Below are 18,101 nucleotides of genomic sequence, written 5' to 3' on the forward strand. Positions count from 1 at the left end.
TTATCTCCTCTGTGGGAATGGTACCATGTTATATTGACTTGCTTTTTTTGACTTCTGGACATCTTTTCTTTTTTAAACAATACAGATCTACCTTATCTTTTTAACAACTGCAAATTAATCCACTATATGAATGTACTTAAGTTCTCCCACTTAACTACTCACATGGACAGATCTTTTTCACAGTTCCTATACTGAACAACACCCTTGTATAAATAGAGAAAGCTATATGCTTATATACTTTGGTAAAATAATTTTTAAAAGAGGAATTGCTGGATCAAAGGTAATTTATATTTAAAATTTTGACAAAGAGTAAGACATAAAAACAAATATTATGACTCCATTTAGAAAAAAATATGTAAATCAGATATACATGTATGAAGAGTTATAGAAGACTGGTTTTCAACCAGTAGCAATTTTGCTTTCCAGGGGACATTTAAAAATGTCTAGAGTCATTTTTAGTTGTCACAGCTGGGAAGGTGCTAACATCTGGGGTAGAACCCAGGATGATGCAAAACTCACAATGCATAGGTATCAATATATCAATAACACTCAGGATGAAAACCCTGGTCTAGGATTATACATTGCACTGCCCCCAGTCTTCTTTGAAGAATGGTGGACAATTATCATTTATTGTATTGTTTGTGGCATTTTGTTTGTTTTTGCAGTGAACATGAACTGATTTAAAAAAAAAACACTTCCATCAACAAAGATTCTTCCTCATGTGGAGATAAAATCAATCTCTGTGGCTTTTCACATTGGTTCTAGACCTTGGGGAAAATTTTTGAAGGCAGCTAGCAAGGCTCACTGAATCTTCTCTTCCACAGACTAGCCTTAGTTCTTTTGAATGCTCTCTTCATAGGAAAGAGTTTTAAGTCATTTCATTGATCTGACTGCTATATCTAATAAGAACAAGACGATAAGTGCTGAACCGCAGGTCTAGTTTTGTATACTGATCAGCGAAGAGGGGAATATTTCCTCTCTCATTCTACATACAATGACTTATATTTTGCTTATTAAAACACTCAGTTTTTCCACACAACTGCAGATTTAATTTCCCCATCCTATACTTTTATATCACCTTTTAAGTTTAAACGCAAGAAACTGAGAGGCCTGATTAACTCTTTTTACGACCTTAAGGACTGTATCATTCTAGTGTCTAGAATACAATTAAGTTACAATTTTGAAGTACATTGTAGTCAGGAGGGGACAGTCTCCCCACATGGCCTGCATGCTAGGAAGGGCTGCTTAAATTCTGTCACTTAAAAATCACCTAGCAGGGCCTGACCAGGCGGTGGCACAGTGGAGATAGAGCGTCGGACTGGGATGCCCAGGACCCAGGTTCGAGACCCCCAAGGTCACCAGCTTGAGCGCGGGCTCATCTGGTTTGAGCAAAAGCTCACCAGCTTGGACCCAAGGTCGCTGGCTCGAGCAAGGGGTTACTCGGTCTGCTGAAGGCCTGCAGTCAAGGCACATATGAGAAAGCAATCAATGCACAACTAAGGTGTTGCAATGCGCAACGAAAAACTAATGATTGATGCTTCTCATCTCTCCGTTCCTGTCTGTCTGTCCCTGTCTATCCCTCTCTCTGACTCTGTGTAAAAAAAAAAAAAAAAAAAAAAAAAAAAATCACCTAGCAGGTTGAGCTATTTATTTTAGACTTTTATTCATTTCACTCAATTCAACATCTAAGAGCTTAGGATACTGTACTTATCAATGAGCTCAATAAAAGAAAGGACATGAAAGGTTCAGAAGACTTTATGGCTTAGAGCAAGTTGAGTTTCCTTCCTAAAAGTATACTCACTGATTTCTACCTGGAGAACTACATATAATGCTGCTTTATAAAGAAAGCCTGGATGTATCCATATTTATTTTTATACTCTTTCAATTCTTTGCCCATTTTTGGGCCCAAACTAAGTGCTCAGTAATGTAATAAATCGGTGCACCCATCCCCTCATTTCTGCATACACGACTTGCAGCAAACACCTGTAGTAAGGCTTTTAGTCCTTGCATCACTCAAAATAGGTAACAGTAACTCTCAAACGTAACAATAAAACAAAAGTGTATTCAAGAAGACATAAAGCACAAAAGGAAAGGTTAGGTAACTCTCTAGGATAATAAACTATAGAACCAGAAAAGATTCAAGGATGCACCATGAAGATGAAGAAAAACTGAAGACAAAATTAAATTCCGAACAGTAAAAGTAAAAATTATATTCTCCTCACTAACACCAGCTCATCCCCCCCGCCCCCGCCCCATTTGCACAACAGGGAGAAAGCTTCGGTATAAAAGGCAGGGGGCTCTCGAGTGCAGAAGCCCCCGCAGAAATCCCGCAGAGCGATCTGCGCTCCGCCGCCCCGCCACGCCCCCGCACAGGCCCACTCACCCCGCAGCCGCCGCCAGCGGGGGAAGTGCTCGGAGCCTGGGCTCCGACGGGGCTACGGCAAAGCGCTTTGGAGAAAGGCAAGGGAACCGGGAGGCAGGTGGGCGGTGGGCGAGCCTATCCGGACCTCGAAAGCCCAAACCCAAGATAAGCGGGCGATCGGCAAGCCCGGGCTCCTAGCCACACACCCGAGGGTCCCAGGACTGGGCTCTGAGAGGCCCGATCGGCCGCCCCCCGCCCCGTCTTCAAGCTGGCAGTGCCGCGGCCCCACCCCTCGCCGCCGGCCGCGCTCCGTCCCATTCGCCCCAGGCCTGGACTCTGGCCGATCGCGGCCCGAGGCGTCTCTTCGCTGAGGTGGGCCCCGGCTGGCAGCCACGTCCGAGAGATCGAGGAGCCGGGCTCCCATACCTGCACTTTCCTCCGCCCTGCCGTGTTCTGCCGGTGATGGGCCGCCATCTTGCATGTTGACACTCCGACGTCACTTCCGGAAGTGGCTCGGTCCAGGCGGAAGTCGCGCCTCCACCACATTGGCCAAGGGCAGGTGCTGCGTTCCCCAAGCTGGGTGTTTCGCCGTGACCGGTGGCCCTGTGGTGAGGTAGAAGTACGGAAAAATTGTCGCGTGTACATAGTGCCGGAGAGAGAGAGCTAGTTTCTGAGCCGAAGGAGCAATCTGAATCCAGCTGTGCGTGCCTCTGAATCCTGGCCGGCACTGCTCTCCCGAGAGCCAACTCCAGAGGGCCAAGCAGCGCGGCGGAAAGTGCTGGAAGAATTAGTAATGCCGGGCATGGGCGGCTGGAACACACACCCCGCCCCCCTCCACATTTTCCTCGAGTGGCCCCCATCTTCGGGAGGAGCGAAGTATCTGTTTAAATCAGAGAGAAAAAGATGTTAGGAAGGTGAAAAATACATACTAGTTAAAATTGTTCTCAGACAACTTTTTAAGTTGCAAATGCTGAAGCATTTGGGGGCTCACTCTAGAATCTGGTTTAAACCATCTCTTCTCCTGTGGCAATTAGACCCTTCTGGGTGAAAGTTCGACACAAGAGTTTTCTTGACACGAATTGTCCCTGCTGAGTACAGTCAGACCCTTTTGTGAGAGTGAATCCTATAGAACTGCTCTGTCCCATACAGCATCCACCAGGCGCGTGTGGCTAGTGAGCACGTGAAATAGAGCTAGCTCCAATGGAGACCGGGATGAAACTAAAATGCCCACCGAGTTTCAGAAACTTAATATGAAGAATGTAAAATAGTTGAGTAATCTTCTAATCTTCATATTGATTGCATGTTGAGATGATAATGTTTTGGATATGTTGGGTTAAATAAGATTTTTTTTTTTTTTTACTTTTTATGACATGGCTGTTAGTATACTTAAAGTTTCATATGTAGTCACACACATATATATACATTTATATGAATTTATATACATATATTTCTGTATAGTGCTAGTATAGAAATAATGCTTAGGAAAGTTCTTGTCTAGACAAATGTCTTTTAAAATTAATAAAGAAATGTGAATTAGAGAAGTAGAAACTAATGGCAGATAGCTTCTTAAACAAAAATGGCAGTGAAAACTTGTAAGTAAATTACCCATACTGCATTTTATTACACATTCATTTATTTATTCACCAAATATTATTTAACACCTATTAAGTACGTACTAGGCACTACGTTAGGTGCAGAAGATCAGGTTAACTGCACATAGTTACAGAATTTAGAATCTTAGCGTAAGACAGGAATTAAACATATAAATGAGTGTGGGGATAAGTGAAGTGAAGAAAGATGGTTAAACTAAACTTGAGTCAAGATCTGAGGATGGACTTAACTAGGCAAGGAGAGGGAACAGTCTGAGCAAAGATCTTGTGGCAAGAGGGAGCTTGAAACGATTTAAGAATTAGTGGCCAAGGCTTAGAGTATAAAGAACAAGGAGAAAGAGTATACAGAGGGCACACCCAGCAGGGTCCTTTAGATCAATGGGAAGCTATTGAAAGGATTTAGGCAGGAGAGGGACATGATCTGCATTTAAAAAAGTTATTCAGAAAATACTTATTAAGTACCCACGATGTGTCAGGCGTCATGCAGGCATGTTACTCTGCACAATATGCTCATACCTCTCAGAAATAAATTGGTGGTTGTGGTCTGACTTTGGACCTGAAGAACATTGAAGTTGTGAAGTCCTTTTAATGAGCAGAATGTCCAGCAATGTGTCTTGAAGTTTACCTTACCAGGAAAGAGAGATGGCCTTGAGTAGTAATTCATGACTGAATCTGAAAGAGCAAGATTGGAGGACTGGTGGTAAGGAAACTCAGGAAGGGATATTCTGGGCTTTGCAGAATCTAAATCTAAAGAATGAAATGGATGACATGAACCGCTCTGCGGATGAAATTTAGCCTCCTTTCCCAGGCTCAGTGCTTGCTCAGTGGAATTAGGAATAAAATGGTGATGATAACAGGATTGGAGCTACGCTTGGTATATACCAAAGCCATGACTGAGTGTTCAGGTTGCCAGCAATGGTGACCCATCCTGAGCTGGTGATATACCCCGTGCTCCAGAGGAATCTGAAAACCACTTGGAGGCAAGCTAATTCCATTGACCCTTCCGGACCATTGAGGGAATACTTATTTGTCCTCCCTGAAACACACTTATTGTAGATTTAGATTAGCTTTTCCTGCTTGCTGTGCTTCTGTCAGCACCACCGTCTGGGGACTTACAAAATGCTTCAAACCCTGTCCTGGTGTCTGACACTGTATTGCTTCTGACCAAGAAACTTTCTCTGTAATGAAAGAAGTAATACAATGGGTTAATGCCCATAGGATTCATTGGTCTGATTGTATATTTGATCACTAAGAAGCTCCTGGTCTTATCGGAGCCTTAGTTATAGTGTCTTTAAGAGAACCCTTTTTCATGCTGTCTTACAGTGTGCAGTATATTCTTTGAACGAGTGTCCAATATTTGGCACTCTTTTTTTATATTCCTATATTGCTGTTTAACCACCCCAAAACTTAGTGGTTTAAAGCAACAACATATACAAATCTGTAATTTATGTAGGGCTCAATGGGGATAGCTTACCTATGTTCCTCTTGGATTCATTTGGGGCAGCTAAAAATTGGGGTCCCGGCATCATCTAATGGCCCACTCCCTCCCTCACCTCTCTGGTGACTGGTGCTGAATCTACCAGGACACCTACTCATGCACTTTCCACAGTGCTGTTGGGCTCCTTACAGCATAGTAGCTGGGTTCCAAGGGGAAGCGTCTCCAAACAGTGACATTCGGGTGGAAACTGCGATCCAGCCAGCCTTTTCTAAACTAACAGTGGAAGTCCTGCTGTGTCACTGCACACCACATTTAGTTCATTAGGACTTACTAAGACAGCTTATATGTAAGGAGACTCCTTTTTTATGGGAGAAATGTCAATGAATTTGTGGATGTGTTTTTAAAACCACCACAGTTCCATAAGCAAAAATTGATGAACTTTAGAAACAAAGAAATATACCTAATGATCTCCCACTTAAAGAAATTTAAACTACTATTCTTTGAGATTGTGGGCTTTGCTAGTTTAGAGATTTGTAACCAAAGAAGGGAATTCTTCAAACAGAGGCTGAACAATGCTTCCATAGAGTTGGAGCTGAGACTGCTATTGAACCGTTTTGTGTATATATCTTGTGTCACTGGACAGTCGGGAGAAGGAGAACAAGGTGATGGTATTGGTGGGAGTGATTGACCCTGACTGGTATACATCAAACACTCAGCCTTCTTAGAAACGAAGATATTGGTTGAAGGTAAAGGAAACACTGAATGGATGGTAAAGAAAGGAAGTCATAATGGAGGTGAAGCCCTCATGATCAGGAAAAAAATGAGAGCTGTCATCTTTATCTGTGTTTCCTTTATTGGTGTATCATGTACACTTTTGTATGTTTTAACTTTTATTTCTTTATCCTTTACCTCATTGTTGTTTGGAGGGTGTGCTATTATTGTTCATGAATTTTGTTATTTAGTCACTAAGTTGAAGAGGATTGGATATCAACTTGAGGTTCTAGACTTGGAAAATGCTTGGATGGACGTGGTAACTGATGAAACTGGATTGACTCCCTTGGAGATGACAGAGTGAGTACATCTTTGGTTTTTTAAGTATTTTAAGTGGCAATTTTTTTTTTTTTTGACACATAAGCTTTGAAGCAGTGGTTATATTAGTGTTTGGCAGCCAAAGGGATGACTTTCTATTCATTTGGCATTTTTGTGGTTTTATTTTCTGCTGTCCATCATTGGAATTCCTTTTCTGTGTTTGAGGAATCCCCCGCTGTGTGTCTTGATGACGGTGAGCACAGCTTACAGAAAGTGAGGAAGACAGTTACCCACTTTTTATTTTGACCTTCTTACAGCGCGAGTGTGTGCGTGTGGCCTCAGCTTGATTAATCAAATACATCTTGAGTGTAACTTTATGAGAGACTCTGAGCCAGTGCCATTCAGCTCAAGTGTTCCCAAATTCCTGATGTACAGGAACTGTCTGAGATGACAAGTGTTTATTGTTTGAAGTGTCTTGGTGTTGGGGTAATTCATTATGCTGCAGTAGGTAATTAATACATCCCCCCTTCTCCATGAGGAGGCGAAATGTCAGAGCACCTCCACAACTCGACAACGATATTCTCGCCATCAGCCTCATCAATATCCATTTAAGTCTTGGTCTTCTCTTGTTAACTGCCAGGAGGCTTACGTTGGCAGAATTTCTTCATCAACCTCTTGGCACTTCCTGCCTAGAAAGATTGGCATCTCTATTCAAAATGTAAGAGGGCTTGACACCTATTATGTTGTTCTCAGATTCTGAGACCTCTGCTTAATGTCCTAGACCAGTGTTTTCCAACCGCCCATCCATCAGAGATTTTATGCCGGTCCACAAAAGAGTTGACCACCCTGATGTATGAAGATGATAGACCCAAAGATTGATTATAGGCTCTGGAATCTTTATACAACATCAGGGTGGTTAACTCTTCCACAGACTGGCACGAAATTTCTGGTGGACTGGCCGTTGAAAATCACTGTCCTAGACAACATGAAAACTCTGATATCTTGAAAAAAAAATCCATACACATATTAGATAAAAACGCAGTAAAATTTAAAAGTAAATAAGAGTTCTAAAAGGCTTCTGCTTCCAAATAAACCAGGTTTGTTCTCGTTAAATCTTGCTCTGGATATTGGTCCTTCCTTCAGTCAGTTACTTGAGCAAGTAATTCACTTCAGTTTATCTGTAAAGTGGAATAACAACATTACCTACCCTACGTGGCTCTTCTCAAGATCACTAACAGTCTTAGTGCAGGACCTGGTATGTAGGAAACCTTCAATATATTTTGGGTATTATTTTTCATCATTACCTTGCTTGGGGAACATTGCCCAAGTGTGGTAGGAGCATTGTCTCATAAGTTTTATGTACTATAGGTTCCATCACTTTTTAAAGTTTCAGACCAGCTTGAAATTTCTTATCTTTTGTTCTTGCCTTCTCTCTTTTTCTCAACAGCCTGGAAAAAGATTTGTGATCAGGTCTTTTTACAAATTGTCTTCATGCTTAAATACATGTTTTCCGGCTCTGTGAGGACTCCGTCCACTGAACAAAGTGAAGGTAACCAGGCTATGTCCTCACAGACTTGCCGTCACCAGGGGGAAGACATGGATATTTTAGTGTTTTTCATTTTAGTTTTTCAGAAGAATGTTTAAAAATTTGTTTAAAAAATACAAAATCATGTAGAGGCTTGGTTTGCAACTATTACTGTCTGCTAGTGATTAAGGCATTAATTTGGATACTTTAAAGATAAATTTTAAAAAGAATAAAATGTTAAGCCTCATGTTGGTAAGGTAAAAGGGCTAAAGAAACTTTTTCGTGAAAGCTGGTTATGATATCAATCAAATTCATGGGGAAATTGAGAGGCCACATAATTTTCTTCTGACCTTTAATGATTCTCTGCTAAAAAGAGTGTTACATTATATAATGGACTACGAGATTATAATTAAGTAAGTGTGCAAAGGTAAACAATATTACATAATAACTATGGAGGCACTGAGTGCTTAAGATGTTTGTCAAAGTTGTGTGCTATTTTGTCTTGTCAGCTAAATCCTTAGGTTTAAACACAGTCTTAGAAGGCATGGTACTAAATGACTCATCATTCAACAGTGAATTTATTTTTCTAACACGCTGAGGGGGAAAAGCCTTTAGTTTTATTTTTCTTTTTTATCTCTTTCTGTTTGTATTTTTTTACATGCCAGTATGTGGTAGAAATATAAACCGGTCTCTTTTCCATTCCAAAAATGTCTTGGTCTTTGTCTATCTTGTCCACTAGAGGGCAGAAGAGAACCATTCAGGCCATCCCTGATTTTGGTCCTTTCTGGTTCAAATGTAGACAAGTCAGACCCTAAAATGCTTCATACTTATTTCCTGCTGATAAAATGTCATAATCAGAGTACTTTTTTTCAGGGACCCCATAAAATATATATAATATACTGTGGAACCAAAAAAATAAAGCAAAATTTATGCATTTATGGACAATTACTAAGTGGGAAGAAATATAAAAACTACATCGCAAATGTAATTTTTTGTGGTGGTACTTTTGTGCAGGACCTGAACTAGCTGAGGCTTCCTAAAATACTAGGCTGAAAAGTACAGTGGGTGTGAATCTTTTTTTTTTTTTTTTGTATTTTTCTGAAGCTGGAAACGGGGAGAGACAGTCAGACAGACTCCCGCATGCGCCCGACCGGGATCCACCCGGAACGCCCACCAGGGGCGACGCTCTGCCCACCAGGGGGCGATGCTCTGCCCCTCTGGGGTGTCGCTCTGCCACGACCAGAGCCACTCTAGCGCCTGGGGCAGAGGCCAAGGAGCCATCCCCAGCGCCCGGGCCATCTTTGCTCCAATGGAGCCTTGGCTGCGGGAGGGGAAGAGAGAGACAAAGAGGAAGGAGGGGGGGGGATGGAGAAGCAAATGGGCGCTTCTCCTATGTGCCCTGGCCGGGAATCGAACCCGGGTCCCCCGCACGCCAGGCCAACGCTCTACCGCTGAGCCAACCGGCCAGGGCCGGGTGTGAATCTTATTCCACAAACTCTGATGTATAAAGAGGTCATATTAGATTATTGAAGTTGAATTAATTATCATTTGAGCTCCCAGCCATTCAAAATGCTGGGGAAAACCCACACCAGTCATTGCCAAGGTTCCCCTGGCTGCCCTGATCCACTATGAGGGTCACTCATAGAGCCCAGGGCTCATGTACTGGAAGCACCAACAAGCCTCAGGCCACAGTGGTTAGGGCTGAGATGCCCACTGTCCTTTGAAAATGCACAGGCCTCTGTTCCTTTTTTCTATTGAAACTGGGCTTTTTCTGTTACAGCTGAAAATCCCAGTGCCCATGGCCTACCTCCTTAAGATCACCTGCCATCATTGACCAGGCTCTGACACCACCCTGCATGCTTCAGACAGTGGTCACGCCGTCACTCCTCGCGGAGCCCTCCTGCTCTCGCTGACCTCTCTGCCCTGCAGAGAGAACTCACTTGTCCCCCGCACACCTGTTCCCACCGGATTCGTAGGCGAGCTCAGCGAGCCTGGGCTCTCACTAAGGGCAGGACCAGGGGTAGACTTAGGAGCTTCTGCTGAAGGCCCCGTAGTACCAGCCACTCCCGATCTGCCGTCACTATGGACCAGCGCCATCAGCGCGAGGTGGGGAAGGAAGGAGAAGTGCAGCAGAACCAGATATCCTCTATCGTCCCCACCAGTTATCCTGCACAGAGCTGGGGCTGAAGACAGTTCTCTTCCTAGCACTCTCCCGACAAAACCCGCAGGCGTCCTTTATGCCTCTAAACACCTTCAGAGTGCATTCAGAATCAGGGGTGCGAGTCTGGAAAGCTGCCCTTGCTAATGTGTTGTACATGAATGCCTGCGGAAGCCTTTGAATGGTAAGTGCAGTTTCCATGGTGACTCTTCAGTGCACCTTTTTCTTGCTCTCCCTCCAGTTGGATCTTCCTTGTTGAGCCCCCGTGAGGTGATCGGGAAGGTTAGGATTCAGTCACAGCTGCGGGGCAGGAGGAGGCGTGGGGGTGAGGTGATCGGGAAGGTTAGGATTCAGTCACAGCTGCGGGGCAGGAGGAGGCGTGGGGGTGTGGCCGCTCAGCGCAGCCGCACTGTGAACCCATGGGGGAGGGGGGCACTGTGCTTGCCTTGCACTCTGCTTCGTGGCTGCCCCGGCCCCACTGTGGGAAATTACCTGTAACGTACATAACAGAGGGCCAATTTCCTTACTGTAGGAGGAGAGCTTATAAGTGAATGTGAAAAATACCACAACACAATAGAAGATAAATGGGCAAAAGACATAAATAGGCAGCTTACAGAAAAAGAAAATGCATGGCTTACATTGTCTGAAAATATGCTTGATGTCATTCACACTGAAGAGAAACATATAAAAAAAGATTCCATTTTTTTACATACCAGCTTGACGAATATCTAGATGTTTGATAATGGATGGTGTTCAGAGAATGTGGAAAACCCACAATTTTATACACTCCTGAGTGGGAGGGTAAATCAGTGTCATCTTTTCCCCTCCTATAATTTCATTCTACAAGTATAATTACATTGCCTTAACACAAGTAAAAGAATATTTATTGAAGCAAATGATTGGAACAGATTAGAGTTATTGATGCTTCCTGACAGGTATTCACACAGCAATGAGAGACAGGAATGAAGTTGGGCTTCCCTCACAGCCAGTGGATCGCGTGCTGACCTGTTTGCTAGGGACTGTTCAAGGATAATTGTGAAAACAGTAAGAAAGTAAGATCACAACTCTCATGAACACAAGTTACGGATTTTATTTTGCTTATAATGAAGGAGAACTAGGCAGATGTCGTAACTGGTTCAAAGGAGAAGTCAAAGAAGCACCAGTTCCTGTGGAGTAAGGGAACGTGGAAGTGAATATGCAGATGGGGCAAACCTGGTGCCCACGGGTGGGTCGGCTCGGCCCTACGGATAATTCATAGAATACAAAGTAGCTCTCATAGAAAAAGGATCAGTAATGAGGCAGGGTCTGCTACAGTGCAGAGCTTTCCGTTCATTGAGGCCATTTTCTGTGTAAGATTTAAGTGATACCCGCAAGGAGCCTAACCGAGTGCAAAGTACTGGCATCAAATGATACGTAAAGAAAGGATATTCAAGTTCATGTACATGTGTACATCCTTATCTCACACGCACTGGCTGGTCCTCGAGGGGGAAGAAGAGATTGGTGATTGTGGCCGACCTGGGGGGAGGAGTCTGAGATGAAAGGGAAGTCTGTTTTTCTCCGTATACATTTATATACTGCTTGATACTTTCTTTACTTTTGCCATGAGCATTTGTCATTTTCTCAAGAAAAAGAAAAAGGAAATCTTTCCTAAACCTTAGTGTGACAAATAATAAAATAAGGAACCATGTAAATCAAGCATTGCAGAAAATACAAGGAGAAGTAGATGGAGAAGTAGCAGTTGCGGCAGGGAGAGCCCTTACCAAACCTCCTGGTTTTCAACAAATGAGCAGATAAAAACTAGTAAAAGCAGTTTTTAACACAGTCTGTATATTAGGAACTGTTTGGGAGCTTCTTTAGAAAAGTGTTTTTATTTCAAATATATGCAAAACAGACTGGTCTGGTGAACTCACATGACCCTACCAGCCAACTTCAACTGTTAACAATTCATGACTAACTAATTCCTCACTTACTTTCCCTCCTTTCATTTTGAAGCAAATCCCAGAATTGTATCATTTAATCTACAAATATTTCCTCTGGTGAGTATTTCTAAACTATAAAGATTGTCTTTAAAAACCATAACCACAATACTATTATCATTTTTTAAAATTAATTGAATTTATTGGGATGACATTGGTTCATAAAACCATACAGGTTTCAAATGTACAACTCAACATAGGAGACAATAATCAAGATGGCCTTCCTGTGGATGAAAATTGGCTGTCTTTTTTCAGCCACTCTGTTACTCACCAAATGGGTTCATATATAAAGTGGCCATGACATCAGGAATGCAGGCAAGGCTTGGACTCAATAACCTGGACTTTTTCACACTCAGATTGTTCTGCTATTGCTACTGTTGAGTGTACAAAACGCCAATAGCAAAGGCCAGTCTTAGCACCTCATTCAGCATCAGTCCCTTGAGGGAAAAGCCAGACACCTGGTGATAAAGTCAGTTATGTTGGAGCATTGCATCATTAAGTGGACAGTAGTTTGCCCTCATTGATTTTTTTTTCTGAGTATGGATTATTTTTCTCTGTCCATTAGCTTCTGCCAGTACCATTAGCCATGGACTTATTATGACATTCCTATTCATGATCAAGGTAACCCACCCAACATTGCTTCCAAACAAGGAATTAATTATACCATAAATAAATGCAGCGGAGATTCAACTATTCTTACCCTATGTCCCCAAATTCAGAAGCAGCTGGTCTGATAAAACGTTGGAATGGTCTGTTGAAGACAGTTACGATACTAACTGGGAGACAGCACCCTACCAAGTTGGGATGTTGTCTTATAGGGTATGATTTGAACCAACAATGACTATGTGTTGCCTTTTCTCTCATGGCAAAAGCACACAGGTTGAGAACCCAGGGGTGAAAGTAGAAGGAGCTTCTTGCAACTACAAATCCACTTGGAAGAATTTGGCTTCTTCTCTCATAACCTTCACTCCTCTTCTCTAGAACTCTTAATTCCCGAGAGTGGAATACTTCCATCAGGATTCACAACAATGGTTCCATTGAATTGGAGACACTTCTACACAGTGGAGACAGGTAAGACTATGTCTGGAACCAGATTCACTGAGACACCTCTGAATGCTTGCTGTTCAGCAGGAAAGGTCATGGGGGGGGGCAGGTAATAGCAACCCAAAAAGGAAGGATTATTATGGACTGAAACCCATTAAGAATGAGGGTTGGGCTTGCCTCACTGGGCAAAGAATTTCAACCAACCAAGATACTGATTGAAGGCAATGGCAACATGAAATGGGTAGTAGTGGAAGAAGGTTGTGATACATATCAGTGATGGCCTGTGATCAGATATGAAGTAGAGAGACTTTGATGCATTTAATTAGTGATGTGAACCCCCTCCCCCTTTCTTGTAATTTTTTTCATAAAGAGTTTCGGTGGTGCCTAACTTTAAGTTTTAATTCAGTGGCAGCCAGGTAGTGAGGAGACATACCCAGACCTGATGGTGCTGCGTACCCCCAGGAGGTCCTGGACTTGACGAGGATATCATGATGGATGGGATTTGGTTTCCCCTTTTGGGGGAGAGGGTGAGAGCATCCTTATTTGTAGAACGTATCTCCTACCTAATGTTTTTGTTGTGTCGTTCCCAGCCGAGGAGAGCGATGTCAGCTAGGACTTCCTGAGGCCCTCCCACCGTGGGATACCTGAGTGCCACGTGGTTGGGGGACGGAGGGGAGCGGAGGACCCAGGGCTCTGCCTTTGTTATGGCCTGAGGGTAGGGGGTCAAGGGTTTTGTGGGTTTACTCTTTATGGACTAATTTACAGCATAAAAACAGGAAGTAGGGGATGGAAAGGGAGAAGCAGGGTCATTCAGCCAGTCACCTATCTGGTTTACCCAGGGTTTGCTGAAAGAGGGACCTTCATAGGTAGGGAGGTTGTTTTATTGGGTTGTTCTTCTAGTAGCTGTGTCTTATAGCTGAGAACATGTTTATGGATGTCTTTGGAAATGGATGCCTTGGCAATCAAAAGCTAAACGTCACACTATACCGTTTTGTATCAGGTGGGAGCACAAAGTGATTTTATGAGTCTGGTATGGGTTGAAGGTTGAGAATGAATACCGAGCAGCAAAAGGGGTGGACAGAGCTGATCCTGTGCTTTCTGCCTCCCCCTGTCCCTTCTGTGATTGCCTGGGGCTTGCCCCTGCAGTCTGCATTTTCCAGACTGGCTTCTGGCCGGGCCAGCAAGGGGAGGCACCACTGGAGACTGGAGGGAGAGAAAGAGAGAGGAAGACGCCAGGGAACTTGTTCTCCCTGCTTCCTCTCTGTCCTGTCTCTTGGGCAGGGGCTGTGTTTCCTCCACAGTCTAGTGAGAGCACATGCAGGGTGTTTTTTGTGTGAGATTGTATATGTGTTAAGCCTTTGAAATGTGTCTCTGGACTACTACATTTGCTATATCTGCCAAGAAAAAAAAGAAAAAAGAATTGGAAGACACTGTTAATGATGTAGTCTGTTAGAGGTGGTTTTCTCTAAGTGGTGGCATTATTGATGATTTTTCCTTATCTGCTTATATTTCAAAAGAGAAAAGTAATCCCCCTGTCACCTCCATTAATGCTCTTTGATGAATAGTGCAAACTGTCGCCTGGTATTTATTTTCATGGGCCCCTAATTGCAGTTAATCAAGCATTTATCTTTGCATTTACAAGCTCTTACTGCGGATACATTTTTAGCCATCCTCAGTAAAGAAACATAATTGCAGTGGAAACCATAGAAATGAACATAAGCAAAAGGAAGAGATAAGCATACTTAAGCATACTTCCTTTTTTTCTAGCCACCTAGAGATTAGGAAGAAAAAACAGCATCTTAAATAGAATTTATGAGGCAAGAAAGCAGTTGGCAGGGAGCCCAAATAAAAACACCATGGCACATGCATGTAAAGAAAATATATCCAGTACACTAATGTTATTCAACAACTAGAATGATGTATTATTTAATTAGTAAATCTCAAAGACCAAATCAAGTATTTTCCACAATGTTATTTCTATTTTAAACATAAAAGAGTTACCTTGTCTAGATCAGTCTGACCTGCCTTGGCCATTCAGAATATTATTCGTGGAACATACAACCCTTTTCAGACTTAGTTGTGGTCTTGGTGATCATCAAGTACAGCCCTCTTATTTAACAGGAAATTAAGACCAAGTACTTTGTTAGATGAGTAAGTGGCAGACCCAGAATAACAAACTAGCCTTTTGACTCTACCTTCTCTGCTTCCTGTAAATTTTAGTGTTCTTTTTTTTTTTTTTAAAGATTTTATTTATTGATTTTATAGGAAGAGAAAGGCTGGGGGAGGAGCGGGAAGCAACTCATAGTTCCTTCTCATATGTGCCTTGACCAGGCAAGCCCAGGGCTTCGAATTGGTGACCTCAGCATTTTTCCACTGCACCACCACTGGTCAGGCAGTATTAGTGGTTTTAAAATGAATAGTGGTTTTTCTTCAAAGCACAGGTATCCTTCCTCAGCAGTCCCACCTAGTGATTCTTTTATGCTCCCTACCCAGGCTGAGAATCTCCTACTTCCTAAATCAAAATTTAAAATCCCAAATGTACTATAATGGGAGTCCCTGACTCATAGGACTAAGCTACTCTCTCTTAGGAACTAATCACTTCCATTTTGCAGATTTTCCTCTTTTTCCACAGAAAAATGAAATGTATAATATATGCAAATAACTTGACCATCTCTCTGTCAGTCCTAAACAGATTAGGTCACACCTAGGTGCTAGGAGCTAAGGATAACTTGAAACGCCTGTTCTTAAGAAAACTCGTTTTTGTTTGTTCCTCTTCATTCATTTATTCATTTCCCAAGAAATGTATAGTGTGCGCATCAGGCTCCAGGCTCTGTGGTAGCCCCCGGGGCGCAGGTCCTGAGCCAGAGGGAGCTGGTTGTCAATGCAGAGGTTTCCAAGGTTGAGGTCAAAGGAAAAAAACACTAAAACTTCTATTTGTATTACATTATTTTCTATTTTCAGTTTTTATCTTTAACAGAATTATACATGATTAGAACTGAAGAGTCAAATAACTCTACAAGGCTTCCTGGGAAAACACCAGCCCTGCTCTGTATTTCCCCTCCCCAGAGCCCCCCCTTCCACTTCCAGCAGGCTCTAGTGATTTACTTCCTATCTCCGAGTGACATGCGTATAGTTGTGTATCTTCTTCTTCGGCATTAGTTATTCTCTGCTGTTCTGCCGCAGGAGAAGAGGATTTAGGTCTCTTTCACCAAGCCCCCTTCAGCTCCCTGGTCCGTCCCAGGGCAGCGGCCCAAAGGAGAGCACACAATCCAGTTAACAGTCCTGTAACCCTGTCCCCGCCTTGCTTTCGCCCGCCTTCCTGTAATCTTCCTTACCTTCCTTCCTGAATGCCACCTGTGTAGAAGAAACTGCAAAACCGTCATTTTCGTAGCATTTGAGATCTTGTTCCCAGCAGTGTCGTCTGTTTGGTTCAAATAAATTCTTTAATGTGTATGTGTGTGTGTGTGTGTGTGTGTGTGTGTGTGTGTGTGACAGAGACAGAGAGAGAGAGAGACAGAGAGAGGGACAGATAGGGACAGAAAGCCAGGAAAGGAGAGATGAGAAGCATCAATTCCTTGTTGTGGCTCCTTGTTGAAGCTCCTTAGTTCATTGATTGTTTTCTCATATGTGCCTTGACCAGGGGGCTACAGCAGAGTGAGTGACCCCTTGCTCAAGCCAGTGACGTTGGGCTCAAGTCAGTGACCTTGGGCTTCAAGCCAGTGACCTTTGGGCTCAAGCCAGCAACCGTGGGGTCATGTCTATGATCCCACGCTCAAGCCAGCAACCCATGCTCAAGCTGGCGACCTTTGGGTTTCAAAGCTGGGTCCTCTGAGTCCCAGTCCATCTCTCTATCCACTGCCTGGTCAGGCTCAAATAAATTCTTATAAAAACTCTCTACAGGTTTGGGCCTTCCTGCATCAACAGGGAGCCTATGATTGAACTCAGTTCTGACTCAATCTACCTGGAGATGGCATCAGATCCCACAAAGTCCAGACTCAGTCCCACAAGACTGCCCTTATCTCAGACAGCCGCATTCCACGTGTCACCTGTGCTCCTGATAAGCTGTAAACTGAAGATTCCCACAACACCTTCTTTGGGTTTGATTAATTTTCCCAGGCAGCTCACAGACTCAGGAAAGACAGTTGACTTATTGTTAGGGGTTTGTGATCAAGGATACAGCCAGGCACGGCCAGAGGGAAGAGATGCACGGGGCGAGGAGCTCCCATGCCCTCCCCAGGTGCACTGCCTTCCTGGCACCTCCAGGTTGGTGACAACCTGGAAGCCCTCTGACCCTTGTCCTTTGGGGGTTTATGGAGGCTTCATTATGAAGGCATGAGTAAATCTTGGGCCCTAGTGATCACTCTTACTCCAGTCTCCCTCCCCTATCTGGAGGTCAGAGGGTGAGGCTGAGAATTAATTCCAGCTCTGTAAGCACATGGTTGGTGCTCCCTGGCCACCAGCCCCATCCTGAGACCGTGTAGGGCAGGCGTGGCCAACAGTTTCTGCCCCAGGCCAGATTAGAAATAAAACTTTTTTCCACGGGCTGGACGAAATATTAAAATTAAAAATGTTAAATACAAAAACGATTCATTTAAGTAAACAAAATTTTATTATGTAATTTGTTTATGAATAAATGTAAGTAATTTAGTACAACAGATTAACAAAAGAACTAATGTGACGTGTTGAGGCGCTTTGCATCGCCTATTTTTTTTTTTTAATATCTGGCTCTATACTTGTAGTAGCTATTCTTAACTCAGCCTCCAAATGTAAATCATTCAGTTTTGATCTTGTTGTACTTTTATTTAGATTCATTAAAGAAAAAGTTTGTTCCCAAATACAAGTTGAGCTGAAGATTACTAAATATTCCTTGACAAGTTTTTTTAAATTTCCATATTTTCCATTATTCAATTGCTTATAAAAATTGCACAGACAAGTACAAAAGTTGTAAATCTTTATAAT

At 43.0% G+C, this 18,101-nt stretch overlaps 2 protein-coding genes and 1 long non-coding RNA gene across 4 annotated transcripts in view; 1 reads left to right on the forward strand and 2 right to left on the reverse strand.

Moving 5' to 3' along the window:
* The window catches only part of WDR48 (WD repeat domain 48), a 38,049-nt gene extending 34,763 nt beyond the window's left edge, over positions 1–3,286 (reverse strand). The window contains exon 1 of one of the 2 annotated variants that reach the window (XM_066351996.1): positions 2,789–3,286. In XM_066351996.1, coding sequence (XP_066208093.1) covers positions 2,789–3,007 — 219 coding nt within the window. In that variant the 5' untranslated portion in view covers positions 3,008–3,286. The remainder of the gene's footprint in view (positions 1–2,788) is intronic. The other variant, XM_066351997.1, reaches the window with a different exon arrangement.
* Positions 1–18,101, reverse strand: part of LOC136382571 (uncharacterized) — a 420,231-nt gene that overhangs the window by 36,278 nt on the left and 365,852 nt on the right. The gene's annotated exons all lie outside the window — the stretch shown is intronic.
* The window catches only part of SCN11A (sodium voltage-gated channel alpha subunit 11), a 138,763-nt gene continuing 130,434 nt past the window's right edge, over positions 9,773–18,101 (forward strand). Inside the window, exons 1-2 of the mRNA XM_066351988.1 lie at positions 9,773–10,306; positions 13,080–13,169. The gene's annotated coding sequence lies outside the window, so the exon portion shown is untranslated. The remainder of the gene's footprint in view (positions 10,307–13,079; positions 13,170–18,101) is intronic.

This window comes from Saccopteryx leptura, chromosome 10 (assembly GCF_036850995.1).
Source record: "Saccopteryx leptura isolate mSacLep1 chromosome 10, mSacLep1_pri_phased_curated, whole genome shotgun sequence".
Taxonomy (NCBI): domain Eukaryota; kingdom Metazoa; phylum Chordata; class Mammalia; order Chiroptera; family Emballonuridae; genus Saccopteryx; species Saccopteryx leptura.